The sequence below is a fragment of the Drosophila gunungcola genome, unplaced genomic scaffold, assembly GCF_025200985.1.
Source record: "Drosophila gunungcola strain Sukarami unplaced genomic scaffold, Dgunungcola_SK_2 000175F, whole genome shotgun sequence".
In the NCBI taxonomy this organism is placed as follows: domain Eukaryota; kingdom Metazoa; phylum Arthropoda; class Insecta; order Diptera; family Drosophilidae; genus Drosophila; species Drosophila gunungcola.
In genome coordinates, this window is record NW_026453336.1 from 39,613 (window position 1) to 58,099 (window position 18,487).

General features: G+C 45.1%; 1 protein-coding gene across 1 annotated transcript; it reads right to left on the reverse strand.

Moving 5' to 3' along the window:
• Window positions 1-11,075: 11,075 nt before the first annotated feature.
• LOC128265908 (uncharacterized) lies at window positions 11,076-15,918 on the reverse strand. The gene is made up of 2 exons (XM_053002138.1): window positions 14,674-15,918; window positions 11,076-14,590 (listed from the first exon to the last, which is right to left on the reverse strand). Exon 2 carries the CDS (start codon window positions 14,452-14,454, stop codon window positions 11,479-11,481), a length of 2,976 nt encoding a protein of 991 aa, XP_052858098.1. The 5' UTR covers window positions 14,455-14,590; window positions 14,674-15,918; the 3' UTR covers window positions 11,076-11,478.
• Window positions 15,919-18,487: the final 2,569 nt, after the last annotated feature.

Here is an 18,487-nt window from a genome sequence, read left to right on the forward strand (position 1 = left end):
AAAATACAGTTTCTACTTTTTCACTACCACCCCATTTGCCTAAATGTCGTCAAAAAGACACCTAGTTTCTGTTGGTTCCGAAAACGGTTTAAAAAAAATTTTTTTAAAGATGGGCAATCGATGCCCTTTAATGTTTATTGCGTAAATTAACCAATTCAACGCATTGCTAGGGAAATCAAGTTCAAAGCGTAGGCTTCTGCAGACTATTCCAGATATTGCCACGGCTTTTAAAGACCATTCTCTCACCTGCTTTGCTACCATCGTCTGGTGCGCTGGACTTTTGCTGGTCTGGTCTTTGGTCTTCGTTTGTATCTCTAGACTAGGTAATAGTGGTTCGTCGTCTATGTTCAGCAATTTAAGGCTCGGCACTGCTCTGTCATAGGTCTTCTCTAGCTCAGCCCAAATTTTAGCCATTCCCCAATCGCTCTGGGTTTCTGAGAATTATTCGGAGAGCATTTTCATTTGCCTTCCAGCGGAACTCCTAGCTTGGCTGCCACTTTCGCGACATCCTCATTTTTTTTCCCTTTTCGGCTTTATGCTTATTTTCGCTGTCAAGGCAAGGGAGGCGGCTGCTTGCTACGAATATCGTGCGGCTAGCTAGTTTATGTAAAACCACAAAAAACCAAAACCAAGTTTATGTAAAACGTGACCCCCAATTGACCAGCAGGAAGGCACAGAAAGTTGGGGTATATAAAAGGATCTTTATTGAACTACTTCTTCAGGGATTCCGGATGAACCCCCTCTTCCCCTCATTGATATCTCTCTTTCTGACGTTGATCACCTCACCGATGTTGCAGGCTTCGCTCTGAGTTCTACATCTGTTGCCCCTGGCTTGGCGGCTATCGGAGCTTAGGGATGTACCCAGTCTGCGGTGAACAGGCACTGTAGGCTGCAGTCGCAGCCTACTCACCATTTCTCTGCCCTGGTCGGTCGCACCAAACGCCGTTCCAGTTTTTACCTGAGGTAAACGCTAGATTCTAGACGAACGCTTCCACACACACGAACGCTAGTCACACCATGACGTGTCCAATTCCCCTTTTAGCAAGGCAGATAGTTTTTGATAACTTCCCTTCGGAGCCCACGGTTTTTTGTCGAAGGACTTTAATTGTACAACTCTGCCTGACACTCCGGGCTATATGCCAAGCTAAAGTTAAGACAGGAGTTGGACTTACCCGTGTGATGCCTTAAAGACTGCATCTACCTGTGTCTCAATTCGGACTTTGCACGAATCTGCTTGACTTTTCAAGAATGTTTTCCCAAGTTTCCCAAATGATAAACAAGCATCTCTTTGGGATATTATAAAAAGATAATAATACCGATTATAAGATTTTATTAGCTCTGTACATGTCACTTTGTCAATCGTTATAGAGCCATAATTTACGATCTGTTACCTAAAAAAGCAATGGAACAGTTGTTAGCACTTGTAATCTGTAAGTGCAGGCCACTTGTGCCTCCAAGTATTATCACTTAAAATGTTTCTCACACTGCACAAAGGACTGCACAAAGGACTTGTGCGGGGGTCAAAATATACCTCTCCCGCTCAGGGCAAACAGATGCGGTCTCTGCGTAGGCTGTAGATAAGAATAGAATACTGTAACGTACACACCTAGACTGTGAACGACACAATTATTGGTAGTATGTGTTAATAGAAAATACTAGAAAGAAGGAATATACCAGAAATCCCGAACGCGAGAAAAAGGGAGCGTGGGGAAGGATGTCATACACCGATCGAGTTGGCGGTCTCTTGTGTCGGAATGGTAAGACGGGACAGACGTGCCCCGTAACGCCTCGACCGCGCGACGGCACGCGACAAGTGAATTAGTGGGCTGAGCAGTGTTTTGAGGTTAGTGTACATAATATTACCTTAAGTAAAGACGGTGTAGCGGACTCGTACTAGGGTATTAGATAAATAAAATAATCTAATCTAGGTAGCTTCTCTCCTCGTAGTGAATGTGACCTGTACGCGGACACCCGTCCCGTCTGGTCTAGTAACCTAGCATCCCTCCACGTAGTGCATGCGACCTTTACGCGGACACCCGTCCCGTCTGGTCTGGTACCCTAGCTTGCATCCTCGTAGTATTTGCGACCTGTACGTGGACACCCGTCCCGTCTGGTCTAGTATCTTAACTTCCCTCCTCGTAGCGCATGCGACACGCGAAAAACGCCCCAATCGCGGAAGTGAACAGTGAGATCACCCGGCGTTTTTACCCTCATGCCTGGCTTGGCCTCGCCCCAAGGTCCAGCCCGTTGGATTTTTTAACTTCGGAGCAAGATACGACGCGATCAACTCTAAAATCACTCTCTCTCCCAGCGTCCATGAGAACCTTTGGCGTGACCCCCCAAAAGACTCATTCACTTGTTGAATGAAACTCTCTAGTCCGGTGTTTCGGTGATTTACAAATTTCTTGTAAAGGACTCCTGGATCTGACTGAGATCTGTACCCCGGCATCCTTACAATAGGAATCACACCAGTGTTACTTGCTAAAGAAACTTTAAGAAAGCACACTTGTGTTTGCAATGTCAAAAAAATTCTTGTAAAAAAATGCAAAAGCGATAGAACATGCCCGGTTTGCAAGAAAACCATCATTGCATGCTGCATAAATTTACAATAAAAATAATAAAAAGTTTAACAATATACCTTCAAGACGTCGGAAATCGCTTTATTAGCAACAGCATGCGTTCAAATTAAAAGTTTTAAAACATTAAGAGCTTTGGTTGACAATGGTTCACAAAGCACATTACTTTCGGAAAAATCTGCGCATATCTTAAGATCATTGGAGTATCTTCCACAGGGAAATGCAATTCAGACACAAAGTAGATCTAAAAAATCAATGAAAATTCCCAGAAAGTTTTAAAAATGGTATCACAAGTACTTTTAAAGTTAATGGGAAATCTTCTAGTCAACACACTTATAATTGACAAATCAAGGTAGAAGAATTATAATTTGGCTGACCCCGACTTTAATAAGCCGGAGAATGTAGATCTGATTATTGGGACAGATCTATATGCTTACATTCTGCAGTTCAAAATTCGAAAATGGAATTAGTCAGTATGACAGAGGAAGGAAGCACAATATAATATTAAAACAGAGAGGCAAGATGTGTTATTATCATCGTATATAAATGATATATAAAAGATATACCACAAATGGCTTGAAGCCCATTTGAGAGTTACTCAATTAACAATGGTGCAGAATTTGATAGATTATCAGAAAAGTTAGCACATTTAAAAGAAACGCGTAATTTTAATTATATATGCAAAACGGAAATGTAGCATCAACATGCAATTACAAGTACGTTCACAAAATTATTAAGTATTAAAGTTAAAAGTTAATTGTTAAATAAACGAAAATTTTGTATAATACTAAATTTTTATTTTATATGTCAAATTTAAAATACTACACTCCTGATCTGGCTGGCCCTTAGAAGAGTGTTCAAGCATGAACACATATAAATATAAGTATATGAGCTGAACATAGCAGCCACTTGAGTCAAACCAAATTTTTATACACATTTCATGTAAAATTACACTATAAGTGATATTTGTGACGGTGGGTCGTCACACGGGATGCCACAGTGTATTGACAGGCACTCTTTTTCGGTAGCCGAGTAGTTTTGTTATGTTTTTGTAAGCTTCCGGCTGGCATATGAAATAACGTGTTCTCAGTTTTCGTACTCTTGGGTCAGTACTGCTCCTAGTCCGTAATTACTGGCGTCCGTCTGAAGTACAAAGGTTTTTCCAAAGTCCGGACAAGCCAGGACCGGTGCTTCGGTTAGGGCTTTCTTTAGGCTTTTGGACGCCTCTTCTGTCTCCTCGGTCCATTTGAACTTTGTCCTCTTCTTGACCAGTTTGTACAGCGGTGGCGCTAGTTCAGTGAAGTTAGGGACGAATCTTCTGTACCAGGAGGCCACCTCTAGGAAGCTGTGTACTTGCTTCGTCGTCTTTGGGCTTGGCATGTAGAGGATCGCGGCTATCTTTTCTGGATCGGTGTGTATACCTCTTGTGCTGATTACGTGTCCTAGGTATATCAGTTTTTCCTTAAGAAGTGGCATTTCTCTGTGTTGATCCTTAGATTTGCCTTGCGGAGTCGCCTCATTTCCTCCTGTAGCTTCTCCAGGTGTTCCTGTTTCGTGCGTCCGATTACCACTATGTCATCCAGGAACGCGAACGCGAATGGTTCCATCTCAGGTCCGATGACTGAGTCTAGAGCTCTTTGGAAAGTCGCCGGTGCTGTGTGTAATCCGAAGGGCACTACTTTTATATTATTGATTGAATTGCTGGGTTTCGAGGGTAGTACATCTGTTTAATTGTGCGGTCGTGCTTCATGAAGATTTTGTGGCTTGCAATGTGACTTACTCCTTTGATTTGGCTCATCATCTCTAACTCCCTTTTGAGGGTCTCTTGGATCTGTGCGTTAAATCCTCTGTTTCTAGTGACCCGATGCCGTGTCTTTTGTGTTTCTTGCTTCTGCGTTGGTTCCTCTTCTTCTTTTTAATTTTCGCTGTGATGCCTCCGCATTCTAGTGAAGCATTGCATTGCTCTAAGAAATCTGTTCCCAAGAGTAGGTCTCGGATCTCGTCGAGGACTAGTAGTGTTGTTGTGTTTGTTTGTGTCCCGAGTTGTATTGGTACTTGTAGTGCCTCTGTGACCGTTCTGTTTGTTCCGTCTGCAAGTCTTATGTCTTCAATTACTTCTTTTCTTTTTTCATGTCTGTCTATTCTGTTGGCCAGTTCTTGGCCGATAAAACTCCGTGCGGCTCCTGTGTCAATTGCACCGCGAATTCTTGTGCTGCCTATTTTAACTTGTGCCATTAGGCGTCGACCGTTGAACTTTATTGACGTTGCGGGTGTGGTGTGTGCCCTGGGTGCCCGCTCTGATCCCATGGGCGTCTTCCGTTTCCCATCGTTTCGTTCCAGCAATGAATTGTTCGTATTCCATCCTGTCCGCATACCCAGCAAAACAGTCTTGGTTGGTTATTGCATCCACGTGCTATTTGTCCCATTGCTTTGCACCGCAAGCATCTATTGTTTATGTCCCAAGATCTGGTGACGCCTCTGTTAAGTACTGGATGTGTTTCTTGGGGTCTCCACTGGTTCCTTGGTGGTCTCCAGTAACTTCCTGGTGGTTGGTGTCCCAAGTGAGCTTCCGGTGTTTGTTGCGTTGTCTGCTATGCTGTGTGCTCATGTGCTGTAGTGCCTCGAATTCCTCGGCTAGTCGGAGGTATTCCGCTAAGGTTTGTCATTATCCACGTTAGGCATATCGCTTGAACTCCACTCGACTGTTTTGGAACACCCACTCCAGCTTTTTTTTTCTGTGAGCGTAGTGAATCGCATGATTTTCCTGAGTTCTAGCGCATATTCCTTCGCTGGCTTGTTCTCGCCCTGGTGTCTATGTGTGATGCTTTCCAAAGATTTCTCCTCATGATACGCTGGCCTGTAATACTCTAGGAATTCTTTCCGAAAGGTGATCCATGACGTCATCGGGTTTGGGGGGTGTGCCACCAATCCAAGGCACAGCCTCTGAGAAGTAATACCATTGCTCCTGCTGCATGATCTAGACCTATGCCTCTGCTAATTCCTCTGTTCTACTAATGAACTCTTCCCTCGTACTCTTCTCCCCAACTTCGTATACTCCCATCGTGGCCACTTTATTTCCTTCTACCCTTGTGGGCTTAGGGCCTGGTTTTCCTTCGACAAACTCCGTTGGGTTCGGCACTTGCAGGTATTTATGGTTTTCCTCGATGTGTTCCTGTGTCGGTTGTCTCACTAAGGCCTTTCGGTTGGTTTCCTGTTCAGTTAGATGTTGGTGGGCTTCATGCGTGTTTCTGAGCCAGTTCTAAAAGCCATTTGATGGATTCGTTGCCGTGGTTGCCGTTCTTTATAAAATCTGACATTTGTCTTCGCATGTCGTCGCACAGTGTTTCTGGTTTGACCTCGAATTCTATTAGATAGGCTTCCAGTTGGGCTTTATTGGTATTGCTTATCCAGCCTCGAGTTAACTTGTCTGCCATTGTATTATTTTGTGTTGTGTTGAGGAAGAGGGTAAACGATCTTTTGTGTTTCTATTTGAGGATTCGGTCTTTTTGTGTTCAATTTGTTCGGCCGCCACTGTAACGACCCTGTTTCGGGAGCCGGTAAAGCTCGCCGTGGCCAGGGTTCGAGACAGAAATTTATTTCCTCTTTTGATCGGTTTACCTCCCTTTCCCCAATTGATTGGGTGCACTGCTTGGCGTCGGCGCTTCGGGAGGGCCGGTTTGCACTGCTTGCTGTCGTCGGGTCTCGTCGTTCGAGTACGTCGGGTTCGTAGTGTTTTGGGTCGTTTTAGAGGAACGAACTACTTGGATTTTTCTAGTGGGATGTGGGAATGAAGGGCATTGTTAGTTTCGAGCTGCCGGGCATCGTTAGTTTCGACCTGCCGTTTATTCCGTATCTTTTCCGGCTCGGAAGCCGGAAACGTGACTTCTGGTAGGATCTCACTGAGTTGGGCCTAAATTACGCAAACCGTGCCGGGTTGAGCGATCACGACCGGGGCTGGGTGTGTATTCCAAAACCACACCGGGCGTCGGTGATCCTCACCAGGTCGTAGAGCCGACTTTAAATCGAACTCTTACGGATCCACCATTACTACCAAGACTATCTACCAGAACACTACCGAACTATTTGGATTTTTCTAGTGGGATGTGGGAATGTAGGGCATCGTTAGTTTCGACCTGCCGTTTTTTCCGTATCGTTTCCGGGTCGGAAGCCGGAATCGTGACTTCTGGTAGGAACTTACTCAGGTGGGCCGGAATTACGCAAACAGTGCCGGGCTCAGCGATCACGACCGGGGCTGGGTGTGTATTCCAAAACCACACCGGGCGTCGGTGAACCTCCTACGGATCCACCACCACAACCAAGACTATCTACCAGAACACACACGGGTATTCCTCCAAGTTGATGTTTCCTCGGAACGCAAGTCACTGGTCTGGGGCTGTGTCTCCGCTTATATAGGCGCTGCTTAGTGTGACCAGATCGGACGATGATGATAATCCCGCTTTGGGTAATCGGGTTTATTGGGCGATGATTATCGGCAATAGATAACTTCGTCGAATAAGTGTGACCGGGTGCTGTTGCTTTGGGCGCGCGTTTGAATAATAAGAGGCCAGTATTTGGAATGTTCTTTAAGCTTTAATGGGAAAGTTAAATTTTACATATTTGTGACGGTGGGTCGTCACACTCGCCCCCCCCCCCCCCCCCCCCCCTTCTATTTAGGAGGGCGTGGCTCCCGTGGTAGTCTCGTTGACGTTGCCACTTCGTTTTCTACTAAAGGTTTCAGTTTGTTGATGTATGCTCTGTGTGTCTTCCTGTCGCCGTATGTATTATTGTAGCTATAACTGTTGAAATGAAACCCGTCACTTTGAATGGGCCCTCGTATTTCGGTGCTAACTTTGCAGCAAACCCAATAACTGCCTTTGGGTCTCTAGTCTCTCGTCTCTGCTGCTGTGAGGTCTTGTACCGTTGGCATGTTTCACAGCGACGTACGTACTGTTGTATGTCTCGTTAAGTATGGCTGCATGGCCAATGCCCATCTGGCAATCCGTCCTGAAGGGCTCTCGATCGAGTTAAGCCATTTCAGTGCTTTGTGGTCAGTGATAACGACGATGTACCTCCAGGTACATTCTCATTTTCTGGATGCCCCAGTGTTTGTCAGGCACTCTTTTTCGGTAGCCGAATAGTTTTGTTATGTTTTTGTAAGCTCCCGGCTGGCATATGAAATAACGTGTTCTCCGTTTTCGTACTATTGGGTCAGTACTGCTCCTAGTCCGTAATTACTGGCGTCCGTCTGAAGTACAAAGGTTTTTCCAAAGTCCGGACAAGCCAGAACCGGTGCTTCGGTTAGGGCTTTCTTTAGGCTCTTGGTCGCCTCTTCTGTCTCCTCGGTCCATTTGAACTTTTTCCTCTTCTTGACCAGGTTGTACAACGGTTGCGCTAGTTCAGTGAAGTTCGGGACGAATCTTCTGTACCAGGAGGCCACCCCTAGGAAGCTGTGTACTTGCTTCGTCGTCTGTGGGCTTGGCATGTTGAGGATCGCGGCTATCTTTTCTGGATCGGTGTGTATACCTCTTGCGCTGATTACGTGTCCTAGGTATTTCAGTTCTTCCTTAAAGAAGTGGCATTTCTCTGTGTTGATCCTTAGATTTGCCTTGCGGAGTCGCCTCATTTCCTCCTGTAGCTTCTCCAGGTGTTCCTGTTTCGTCCGTCCGATTACCACTACGTCATCCGGTCCGACGACTGAGTCTAGAGCTCTTTGGAAAGTCAGGCACTACTTTCCACTGAAACAGTCCGCGTCCTTGTATCTGCCAGTAGCCACTTTTCAGATCCAGTGTGCTTATGTATTTTGCCTCGCAGAGTTGGTACTGGGTATGCGTCTCGCTCAGAGTGCTCGTTCAGTTGCCTAAAGTCTATGCAAAGCCTCCATTCCTTGTTTTTCTTCTCCACGATTACTTCTGGCGAACTGTAGGCGGAGTGCGAGGGTTCTATGAGGTTCTGTGCTATGAGTTCGTCGACTTGTTTGTTTATTATTGATTGCATGGCTGGGTTTCCAGGGTAGTACCTCTGTTTAATTGGGCGGTCGTGCTTCATGAAGATTTTGTGGCTTGCTATGTGACTTAATCCTTTGATTTGGCTTATCATCTCTAACTCCCTTTTGAGGGTCTCTTGGATCTGAGAGTCTGTTAAATACCCTGTTTCTAGTTCCCGATGCCGTGTCTTTTGTGTTTCTTGCTTCTGCGTTGGTTCCTCTTCTTCTTTTTAGTTTTCGCTGTGATGCCTCCGCATTCTAGTGTAGCATTGCATTGCTCTAAGAAATCTGTTCCCAAGAGTAGGTCTCGGATCACCTCGTCGAGGACTAGTAGTGTTGTTGTGTTTGTTTGTGACACGAGTTGTATGGTACTTGTAGTGCCTCTGTGACCGTACTGTTTGTTTCGTCTGCAAGTCTTATGGCTTCAATTACTTGTTTTCTTTCCATGTCTGGACGATAAAACTCCGTGTGGCTCCTGTGTCAATTGCACCGCAAATTCTTGTGCTGCCTATGTTGACTTGTGCTATTAGGCGTCGACCGTTAAACTTTATTGACGTTGCGGGTGTGGTGTGTGCCCTTGGTGCCCGCTCTGATCCCATGGGCGTCTTCCGTTTCCCATCGTTTCATTCCTGCGGCAGCAATCCATCCTGTCCGCATACCCAGGAAAACAGTCTTGGTTGGTTATTGCATCCACGTGCTATTTGTCCCACTGCTTTGCACCGCAAGCATCTATTGTTCATGTCCCAAGATCTTGTGACACCTCTGTTAAGTACTGGTTGTGTTTCTTCTTCACTGGTTCCTGGGTGGTCTCCAGTAACTTCCTGGTGGTTGTTGTCCCAAGTGAGCTTCCGGTGTTTGTTGCGTTGTCTACTGTGCTGTGTGCTCATGTGGTTGTAGTGCCTCGAATTTCTCGGATAGTCGGAGGTATTCCGCTAGGGTTTGGCATTCTCCACGTTTAGCATATCGCTTGAACTCCTGTGAGCGTAGTGAATCGCTATGATTTTCCTGAGTTCTAGCGCATATTCCTTTTCGCCCTGGTGTCTATGTGTGATGCTTTCCATAGCTTTCTCCTCATGATCCGCTGGCCTGTAATACTCTAGGAATTGTTGAGGAAGAGGGTTAACGATCTTTGGTGTTTCTATTTGAGGATACTGTCTTTTTGTGTTCAATTTGCTCGGGCGCCACTGTAACGACCCTGTTTTTTGGAGTTGGTATAGCTCGCCGTGGCCAGGGTTCGACACAGAAATTTATTTCCTCTTTTGATCGGTTTACCTCCCTTTCCCCAAATAATAACACAAATCGAACGCTACAGAGTATGGTTATGTTTTAATATTACGATTGATTGAGAATACGTTACTAACTATAATTATATCGAGCGTGATACTGCTTGATGAAGGGACGAGTGTGGTACTGCTTGTTGATATCGACGCTGCGGAAGGGCAGAGTGTAGTACTGCTTGTTGATATCGACGCTGCGGAAGGGCCGAGTATATCTAAGCACGTTGACCGTATGTTGCACTGCTTGATGTTGCCGCTGCACAATGGTTCGATGAACTGCTTGGCGTTGGCGCTGCGCGATGATTGGGTGCTTGGCGTCGGCGCTTCGGGAGGGCCGGTTGTGCACTGCTTGGTGTCGTCGTGTCTCGTCGTTCGAGAACGTCGAGTTCGTAGTGTTCTGGGTCGTTTTAGAGGAACGAACTATTTGAAATTTTCTAGTGGGATGTGGGAATGTAGGGCATCGTTAGTTTCGAGCGTTTCAATAATAAGAGGCCAGTATCTGGAATGTTCTTTTAAGCTTTAATGTGAAAGTTGAATTTTACATATTTGTGACGGTGGGTCGTCACAAACTTGGAAAACTATATCATATAGCTTTCATTGATACGACACAGAACAGAACGCAATCCCGCGGTCCGGTACTTGTTGAGTGTATTTCCCACGGCGTTGCAGCTCCGTATTTAAGCGTCCGCAGTTGCCTTCTTAAAAAGCATGACTCTGTCGCTTGATCCTGGTCTTCTTACGTCGACCGCCTATCCTGTTCCTCGCAGCAGTATTAGGTTGCAATCGTCGTTTTAGTTTTGTTTCCCTAATCCTGCCGTAAAGCACCGTTAAGTGCGTAATAATATTAAACAAAAAGATTTGTTTGTGCCAAAGAGTGCCATCAAAACTAAAACTCTAACCAAACACAGAAAAGACAAACCAAGAGAGCTCACAATTATGTACTAAATACAATATCGATTTACACAAGACACAACACTACTACATATACTTTTTGTTGTAAATTGGAAGTTAATACCTTTATTTAAAATATTAAGCATTTTCATTGCACTATAACTTGTTTTTAATAAAATTAAAAATTTTTTGAGGAATGCTTCCCTTGCACGTTGCTTACGCTGAAATACCCAATGAATATCATGGTCTCTCTTTCGATGCTATTTATGAAGAGGTCAGATAGAGCAAAACAAAAAGATGAATAAATTTATTTAGCTAGACCAATTATAAATAATGAAAAATTTAATACTATTTTGTATTAACAACGCGAAAACTTTGTGAACGCAGTAGTTCGAGACGATTTTAATTTGCGAACAATTGTGAAACTATGTCGAAAGCGCGACGAAAAGGAGTGGCTACGATGATGTTCGATGGATCACTAACAATTATATTTCAATAATTTCTCTTAGAACCTAACTTATGCTACGGTGGCGAGAGACGGGGCGAATTCGCAAGAGCGAACAGACGAAAGCTTTATTGGCTCCCGCTCTCGCCCTACAACTAGTGATTTAAATACAAGCGCTGAGTGCGCAAACACCGCCCCCTCTGAAGGGACGACGTCCTTCAGCCCAGAACGGGCAACAGGGCCAGTCGGTGGACAGCTCGCCGATATTCGCCGTCCTGCGTCCTGACGTCCGCCACGCGAACCTTGCTATCGGCGCCGGCGTGCACCGCTACCACTCGTCCGATCCTCCACTGCTGGGGCGGAAGATTGTCTTCTGCGACGACGACGAGCGCTCCCACGACGAGGTTGGGCTCCCCCTGGTGCCACTTGGACCGCTGCTGGAGGCTGGAGATGTACTCCCGGGACCATCGCTGCCAGAACCTGTGCCTGAGAGACGAGACACCTCGCCATCGTCGCAAGCAGGTCAGGCTGATCTGGTCCGGGAGCGCCGCTGATGGTGGGGCCAGAAGAGGGCCGCCGATGAGCAGATGCCCGGGGGTCAGGGCCTCGCCGTCGTTCGGGTCGCTGCTTAGAGCGCCGAGGGGCCTGGAGTTGAGCACGGCCTCCACGCTGGTGAGCAGAGTTCCGAGCTCCTCCGCGGTCAAGAGGTCTTGGCCTACCGTCCGAAGGAACAGGTGCTTTGCAGACTTCACACCTGCCTCCCATAGTCCGCCGAAGTGCGGTGCTCTGGGCGGTATGAACGCAAACTCGCATCCTTTTTTTTGATGCGAATGTTTCGATACCGCCCCCCTGCTCCTCCAGACGGGCTCGGAACTCTCTCATGTGGCGATCTGCGCCGACGAAATTGGTGGCGTTGTCGCACCACACCTTTTCCGGAATCCCGCGACGACTCACGAACCTTTGAAATGCCAACAAGAACGCATCAGTGGTTAGGTCAGACACTAATTCTAAGTGGACCGCTTTGGACGCAAAACAGACGAACAAGGCCACGTACGACTTGTACGGTGGCTTACCACGGATACGATACGTTGTGCTGAAGGGACCACAAAAATCAACGCCACAAATATTGAACGGGCGGAGAGCTCGAAGTCTATCTGCTGGCAAGTTTCCCATAATTTGCGTCAAAAGTTGCGGCTTACAGCGAAAGCAGCGCATGCACGACCGAACTGTTCGTCGGCAGACTTCTTGAGCATTAACTAGCCAGATTTTCTCGCGCAGACGACTTACGAGAGCTCGTGGGCCAGCGTGACAGTTCGTAACGTGCAGGTATGACACATAGGATCTGACGAACTGTGAGCTTTTAGACAGCAACAACGGGAATTTGGCTTCGTACGGGATAGGAGCATTCAATAACCGACCCCCAACTCGTAGCAATGTCGAGGAGCACCAATCCGATTTATTTTCCTGAAGAAAAGGGTTTAACTTTTGAATATTCGTTGCTACCGGTTTATTCTTCCGAATTTTACTTATGTCGTCCCTGAACTCGTGAAATTGGACAACTTCGACAAGTTTATCAAAAGCGAAATCCAGTTCTCTTGGCGAAATACTTTTTTCAAAGGGCTTCGACACCTTTCTGCACCTTTGAATAAAACGAAAAACCCACACGAAAACTCTCAGAAGCTTCAGGTGCGACGAAAAAGACTCTATTTTCTGAAGCACATAATTTGGCTCTGGGCTGACTACGAGAGCTATTGCCGATTTGCGTAGCTCCATCGACATTACATCAGCCGGCAGTTCGAAATGTTTATTTACAGGCCAATTATTTTCTGAGTCTAGCAAGAACGAAGGCCCACCGAACCAAATGGACGTTGTAAGCTCCTCTACGTCACATCCTCGGGACACTATATCTGCTGGGTTGACTTTCGTGGGAACGTGTCTCCAAATTGCTTTCTCCGACCACTCCTGAATATCTGCAACCCGGTTCGAAACAAAAACCGACAACGACGAGGGATGGGTTTTAATCCAGTGTAAAGTGATCTCGGAGTCTGTCCACAGGAAAACATTCTCAATGGGAGAATTTAGCAATGGCCTGACACGATTATAGAGATCTGCTAAAAGGTGAGCTGCACACAGCTCAAGGCGAGGCAAAGTTTTCGTCTTGAGGGGAGCTACTTTCGATTTGGCGGTCAATAAAGACACTTTCAAACCTTCAGCAGTTTGAGTCCGAATGTAGATGCACGCTCCATACGCTCGCATGGAAGCGTCAGCGAAACCATGTATTTGAATCGGGACTTGTGGATCTGTGTTGACGAATCGCGATACCTTAATTTTAGGCAGCTGCAGAAGCGTCGCTTTAAACGTCTCCCACGACGTGAGCAACTGCATCGGTAGCGACTCGTCCCAATCTAATTTTCGAAGCCACAGTTCCTGCAACAACATCTTTGCCTTTGTGACCAAAGGACACAAGAGGCCAAGTGGGTCGAAAAGTCGAGCAGTCACCGACAAAATATTTCGTTTTGTCGCGCGAAGATCCAGGAAAGAGTCATCCAACCGAAATTGAAAGTAATCTTTAACCGGTAACCAAACCACGCCAAGGGTCTTGGTTACGTCTGAGTCTGCCATAAGTGGCATTACAGCGCTATCAGATGCGGATAACTCTGGGCAGTTTGAAAACCACTTTGCCAATTCAAAGCCTGCCTCTTGCAAGACCTGAGAAACTTCGTCTCGAAGGCTTTGCAGGTCCTCAACGCATCCGGCGCCAGTCAACAAATCGTCAACATAAAAATCATTCTGAATAACCTTTGCGGCTTTTGGATGAGTTGCTTGCGCCATCTCTCCTAGCCGCATTAAACACCGAATCGCCAAAAAGGGTGCTGGCGAAGTTCCATATGTAACGGTGTTCAACTTAAAGATTTTCAGGGACTCAGAAGGATCTCGTCTCCATACTATGAGCTGGAAGTTACGATCAGCTTCGTCCACCATCACTTGGCGATACATCTTTTTGACGTCGGCCGCAAGGGCAAACTTATGCAATCTAAACCGAAGCAGAGTCGAGTACAGCTCCTCTTGAATAGTTGGGCCTACCATCAAGATGTCATTCAACGCTACCTGCGTAGAAGTACGGCTCGATGCATCGAAAACTACTCTCAACTTAGTTGAAGTACTTTGTGGCCGTAAAACGCATTGGTGCGGAATGAAATAGTGCGGAGTATTCGGAATTTTGTCATTGGTGGAAGACATGTGGCCCAGTGAAACATATTCCTCCATGAATTCAATATACATCTTCTTCAGCGAAGGGTCCTTTGACAATTTCCTTTCTAGCGACAAAAATCTACGTTTCGCAACTTCGTATGACGAACCAAGAGTATTTGGGTCAGATTTAAACGGCAAACGAACCGAAAATCTACCGGACGACAATCTTTGAGTATTTTTCTCAAAGTGTTGTTGACAGAGTTGTTGCTCAGGAGTATGGACTTTAGCCTTGGGCGGCAAGTCCTCCACAGACCAAAATTTCTGCAGGGTTGTGTCAATTGACTCCAACGCTTCCTCCTGGCAGCTGAGATGTACCATTTTTTCAGCGTTTTTATTATTTTCAGAGGCACATCTGCCTGACACTATCCAGCCGAGAACTGTCTTTTGTAGGATGGGGAATTCAGGCCCCTGCTTTATCTGGCCAATAGATAAAAGTTCAAAGAATGTTTCAGCGCCGATAAGCATATCTATTTTTTGGGGCTTGAAGAAGAATGGATCTGCCAACTGAATATTTTCAGGCACCCTCCACCCGCTGGTGTTCACCGCTTGATCCGGATGATAACCAGAAATATTTTTCATAATCCAAAAATCGGACGACAATTGGCTGTTCCCTATTCGCGACTTCACAATCGTGTGTATTTTTTTTGTGGCTTGGGCATTAGTTCCACCAATGCCTCGCAAGCTCATGCACACGTCCTCTCTTGTAATTTTGAGCCTCTGAGCGAGCTCGTCGGTTACAAAGTTTAATTGTGAACCAGAGTCGAGCAACGCTCGAGCTAATACAAACTCGCCGCTTTTTGTTTGGACGCTCACAACAGCAGTTGCAAGAATGACTCGATCCGATGCATTCGCATGCAAAACATGCGAAGTGGATGGAGACTCCTGCATGAGCGTGGGCTGAGAAGGAGGTGGCAACGCGAGATTTGTGTTTGGGGCATATATATGTAGCAAAGTGTGATGTGAGGAATTGCACACTCTACATCTGTTCGATTTGCATTTTTTGACCGTGTGACCCTTTCTTAAACAGTTAATGCATAAGGGTGCTCTTTTAGCGAAATCGAATCTTTGCTGAACTGTCAGGGCTGCGAAGGAAGCGCAGTTTCCAATCTGATGTTCAGCTGAGTTGCAATACATGCATTGAACAGAGTCGTTCCTGGCAGCGACAAACGAAAAACTCCTATTTCCATTCTTCTTAGGGTTAGATTGGGCCTGCTGAACAGTTTTGGGCTTGGAAGCCTCTTCTGCTACCATGTGTTGGTATCGCCTGTTGAGGGCCGCCTCACATTCGCTCCAAAGTGGAAGCGAAGTATAATCTAACTGTTCTTCCCATTTTCTTTTAGTTCCTGCATCGACCTTGCTCATTACCAGATGTATTAAAATGGCATTAGTAATGCGTCTATCATCCCCAATAGACAGCAAGGAGTCATACAAGGCTGTGACCGTGTCGATGAGGGTTCTCAAGGCTGTAGCTGAAGGCTGGGAAATTTTTTGCAAATTAAAAAGTGTCGATATGTTGTCAAAAAAAATAAGACAATCATTATCGTACACCCGCTTCAGGCTAGCAAGGGCTTTGGGATAATTTTCCGCAGTGACTTGGAAGGCCCTAACTGTTCCTAAAGCGTCTCCAGCTAAACACGAAATTAAATGATTGAATTTTTCAATATCGTGTAAAGTGTCATCTTTGTCAACGAAAGTTTCGAAAAGGCTTATAAAATTTTTAAATTCGGAGTGTTTTCCGCTAAAAGTTGGGAGTGCAACGCTCGGCAGACGGCATTGAGGCGGGCGATTTGCTGGCGGAGCGGATTTCTCGATATTATTTTGTTTGGACTTATTTAAAATTGAAATCAGCAATGACTTTGTCATTACGGCCCTCTCTTCCAACTCTTCGCGGTATACATCTTTTGTATCTTTCACTTCTATTTGGGTTTGCAAAAGTGAAGCGTTTTCAATGTGCGTATTTAGAATCTCTAATCGACACTCAAGCTCGACCGGATTTATAGATAATTTAGCTTCTTTTAAGTGGCGATAAGTTCGGTTAATACTTTTCATGCAAACATCTCGTTGATGTTTAAGCTCTTCGATATCCTTAGTTGCCATTGCGTTTATTTGTATTTATTTAGTTGGTATCGAAGAGGTTTTAAATATTTATTTTTATTAAATTATTTTTTTTTTTTTTTTGTTAAATAATAAAATAAAATCAACGATCGCACACGGTGTAAGGGAGCTAAGTGCCGAGAGAATTACAGCGAAAAATCTAAATAGGGTTTTTATATTTTTTTTTATATAAACCCTGCGACAGTATATGCCGCACGCACGCACTGTAGGGGAGTTACCGCTCAAGCTCAAGCGTACCGACAAAACGAACAAACGTTTAGGCAGACCGAAAATTGCACTGCTGCAGCGATCGAGAACGAAAACGACAAAAGATAACTCGAAATAGCGGCAGCGGTGTCGGTGTGCGTGTGTATGTGTACGCGGCTAGCGGTTCTTCCTATGCAGATGCTAACGGAGAATGATACACTGACCGATAACTAAGGGCAACGAATATATAAGCCTGATGCCAAAATGCGCGCAAAATTATGAAAAGCGCGGAAAATTGGAAAAGCGCGGGAAAAGTCTGAAAAGCGCGGGAAATGTTCGTACAAACTGCAGCGAAAGTTATTGCCGCTAATTTTCTGAGAGCTTCAATTTTTACAATTTGCACTTTTTTTTTTCCAGCTATTTTTATTTATACCCTAAATTGGTGCTCACTACGACGAAAGTTGGGGGAATTAAGTTCGCACTAATTGGGTCGACGACGAGTATTTTATTGCTTGTTCTTTGGCCAAAGCGATTCACATATGTATAATTCGAAATAGATTATGTTTATTGTAGAATTTTGGTTGTTAGTACATACATGCAAATTTTTATTTCTTGGTTAGAATGCTCACTATCTACCGATTTTTACACGAATGCAAAAAGTTGAAAGATGGGCCAAAACACAATTGACAAAACGCCACAGATTAACTTTCAACTTTTGGCACTCTATACCTGGATGGCCGACTTGATAATTGCAACTTCCTTTTTGTCTTCCATTGGCGGCAGCAGCAAATTGAGCAATTAAAATTGCCGAAACGTCAGGCGCAACTTCAAGAACGGCAGAAAATTTCCAGCGACGAAATTATTGAATTTAATTTGTTGGCCGAACCGACACGAATAAATTGGTTGTTGTTGGTATTGTTTATAGTTTTCACCGACAAAAAAATTAAAACTCGCGAACTCTACTGCTGATCACGTCGGGGTCACCATGAAAAATTTAATACTATTTTGTATTAACAACGCGAAAACTTTGTGAACGCAGTAGTTCGAGACGATTTTAATTTGCGAACAATTGTGAAACTATGTCGAAAGCGCGACGAAAAGGAGTGGCTACGATGATGTTCGATGGATCACTAACAATTATATTTCAATAATTTCTCTTAGAACCTAACTTATGCTACGGTGGCGAGAGACGGGGCGAATTCGCAAGAGCGAACAGACGAAAGCTTTATTGGCTCCCGCTCTCGCCCTACAACTAGTGATTTAAATACAAGCGCTGAGTGCGCAAACAAATAAGTATTGGTACATTTAAAGGCACAATTTTGACATTGATTTTTTTATTTATGGCCTATGGAACCGAAACTGTAACTGAAAGATATAGTGCAGTGATAGATGATGGCTCTCCCAAGAGAGCTCTCTTATAAAAAATTAAAAAAAGTAGGCAGCTTAGTTTAGGTGTTAGATTCTGAATGTTAGCCATAGACAAATGCAGTAGCAAGTGCAATTTTGACAGAACGATATTTCCGTTTTGGGGTAACCTGCTGGGCTCACGGCTTTTGCTGATTCTTTTTATTTCCGCCGCCATCGATATGAGTTATCTGTAATAAATTATCTCCAATCATCAAACAGACCTCGTGGCTTCTCGTACTTGGTTGAGAAATAAACTAAATATTATGTGGCTGATTGTGGAAAAAGAATACAGTGAACTGCTTAAGGCCAGTTTGGTTTGGCACAACCGTTTTCCTCCTGAGACCGCACCTAACCC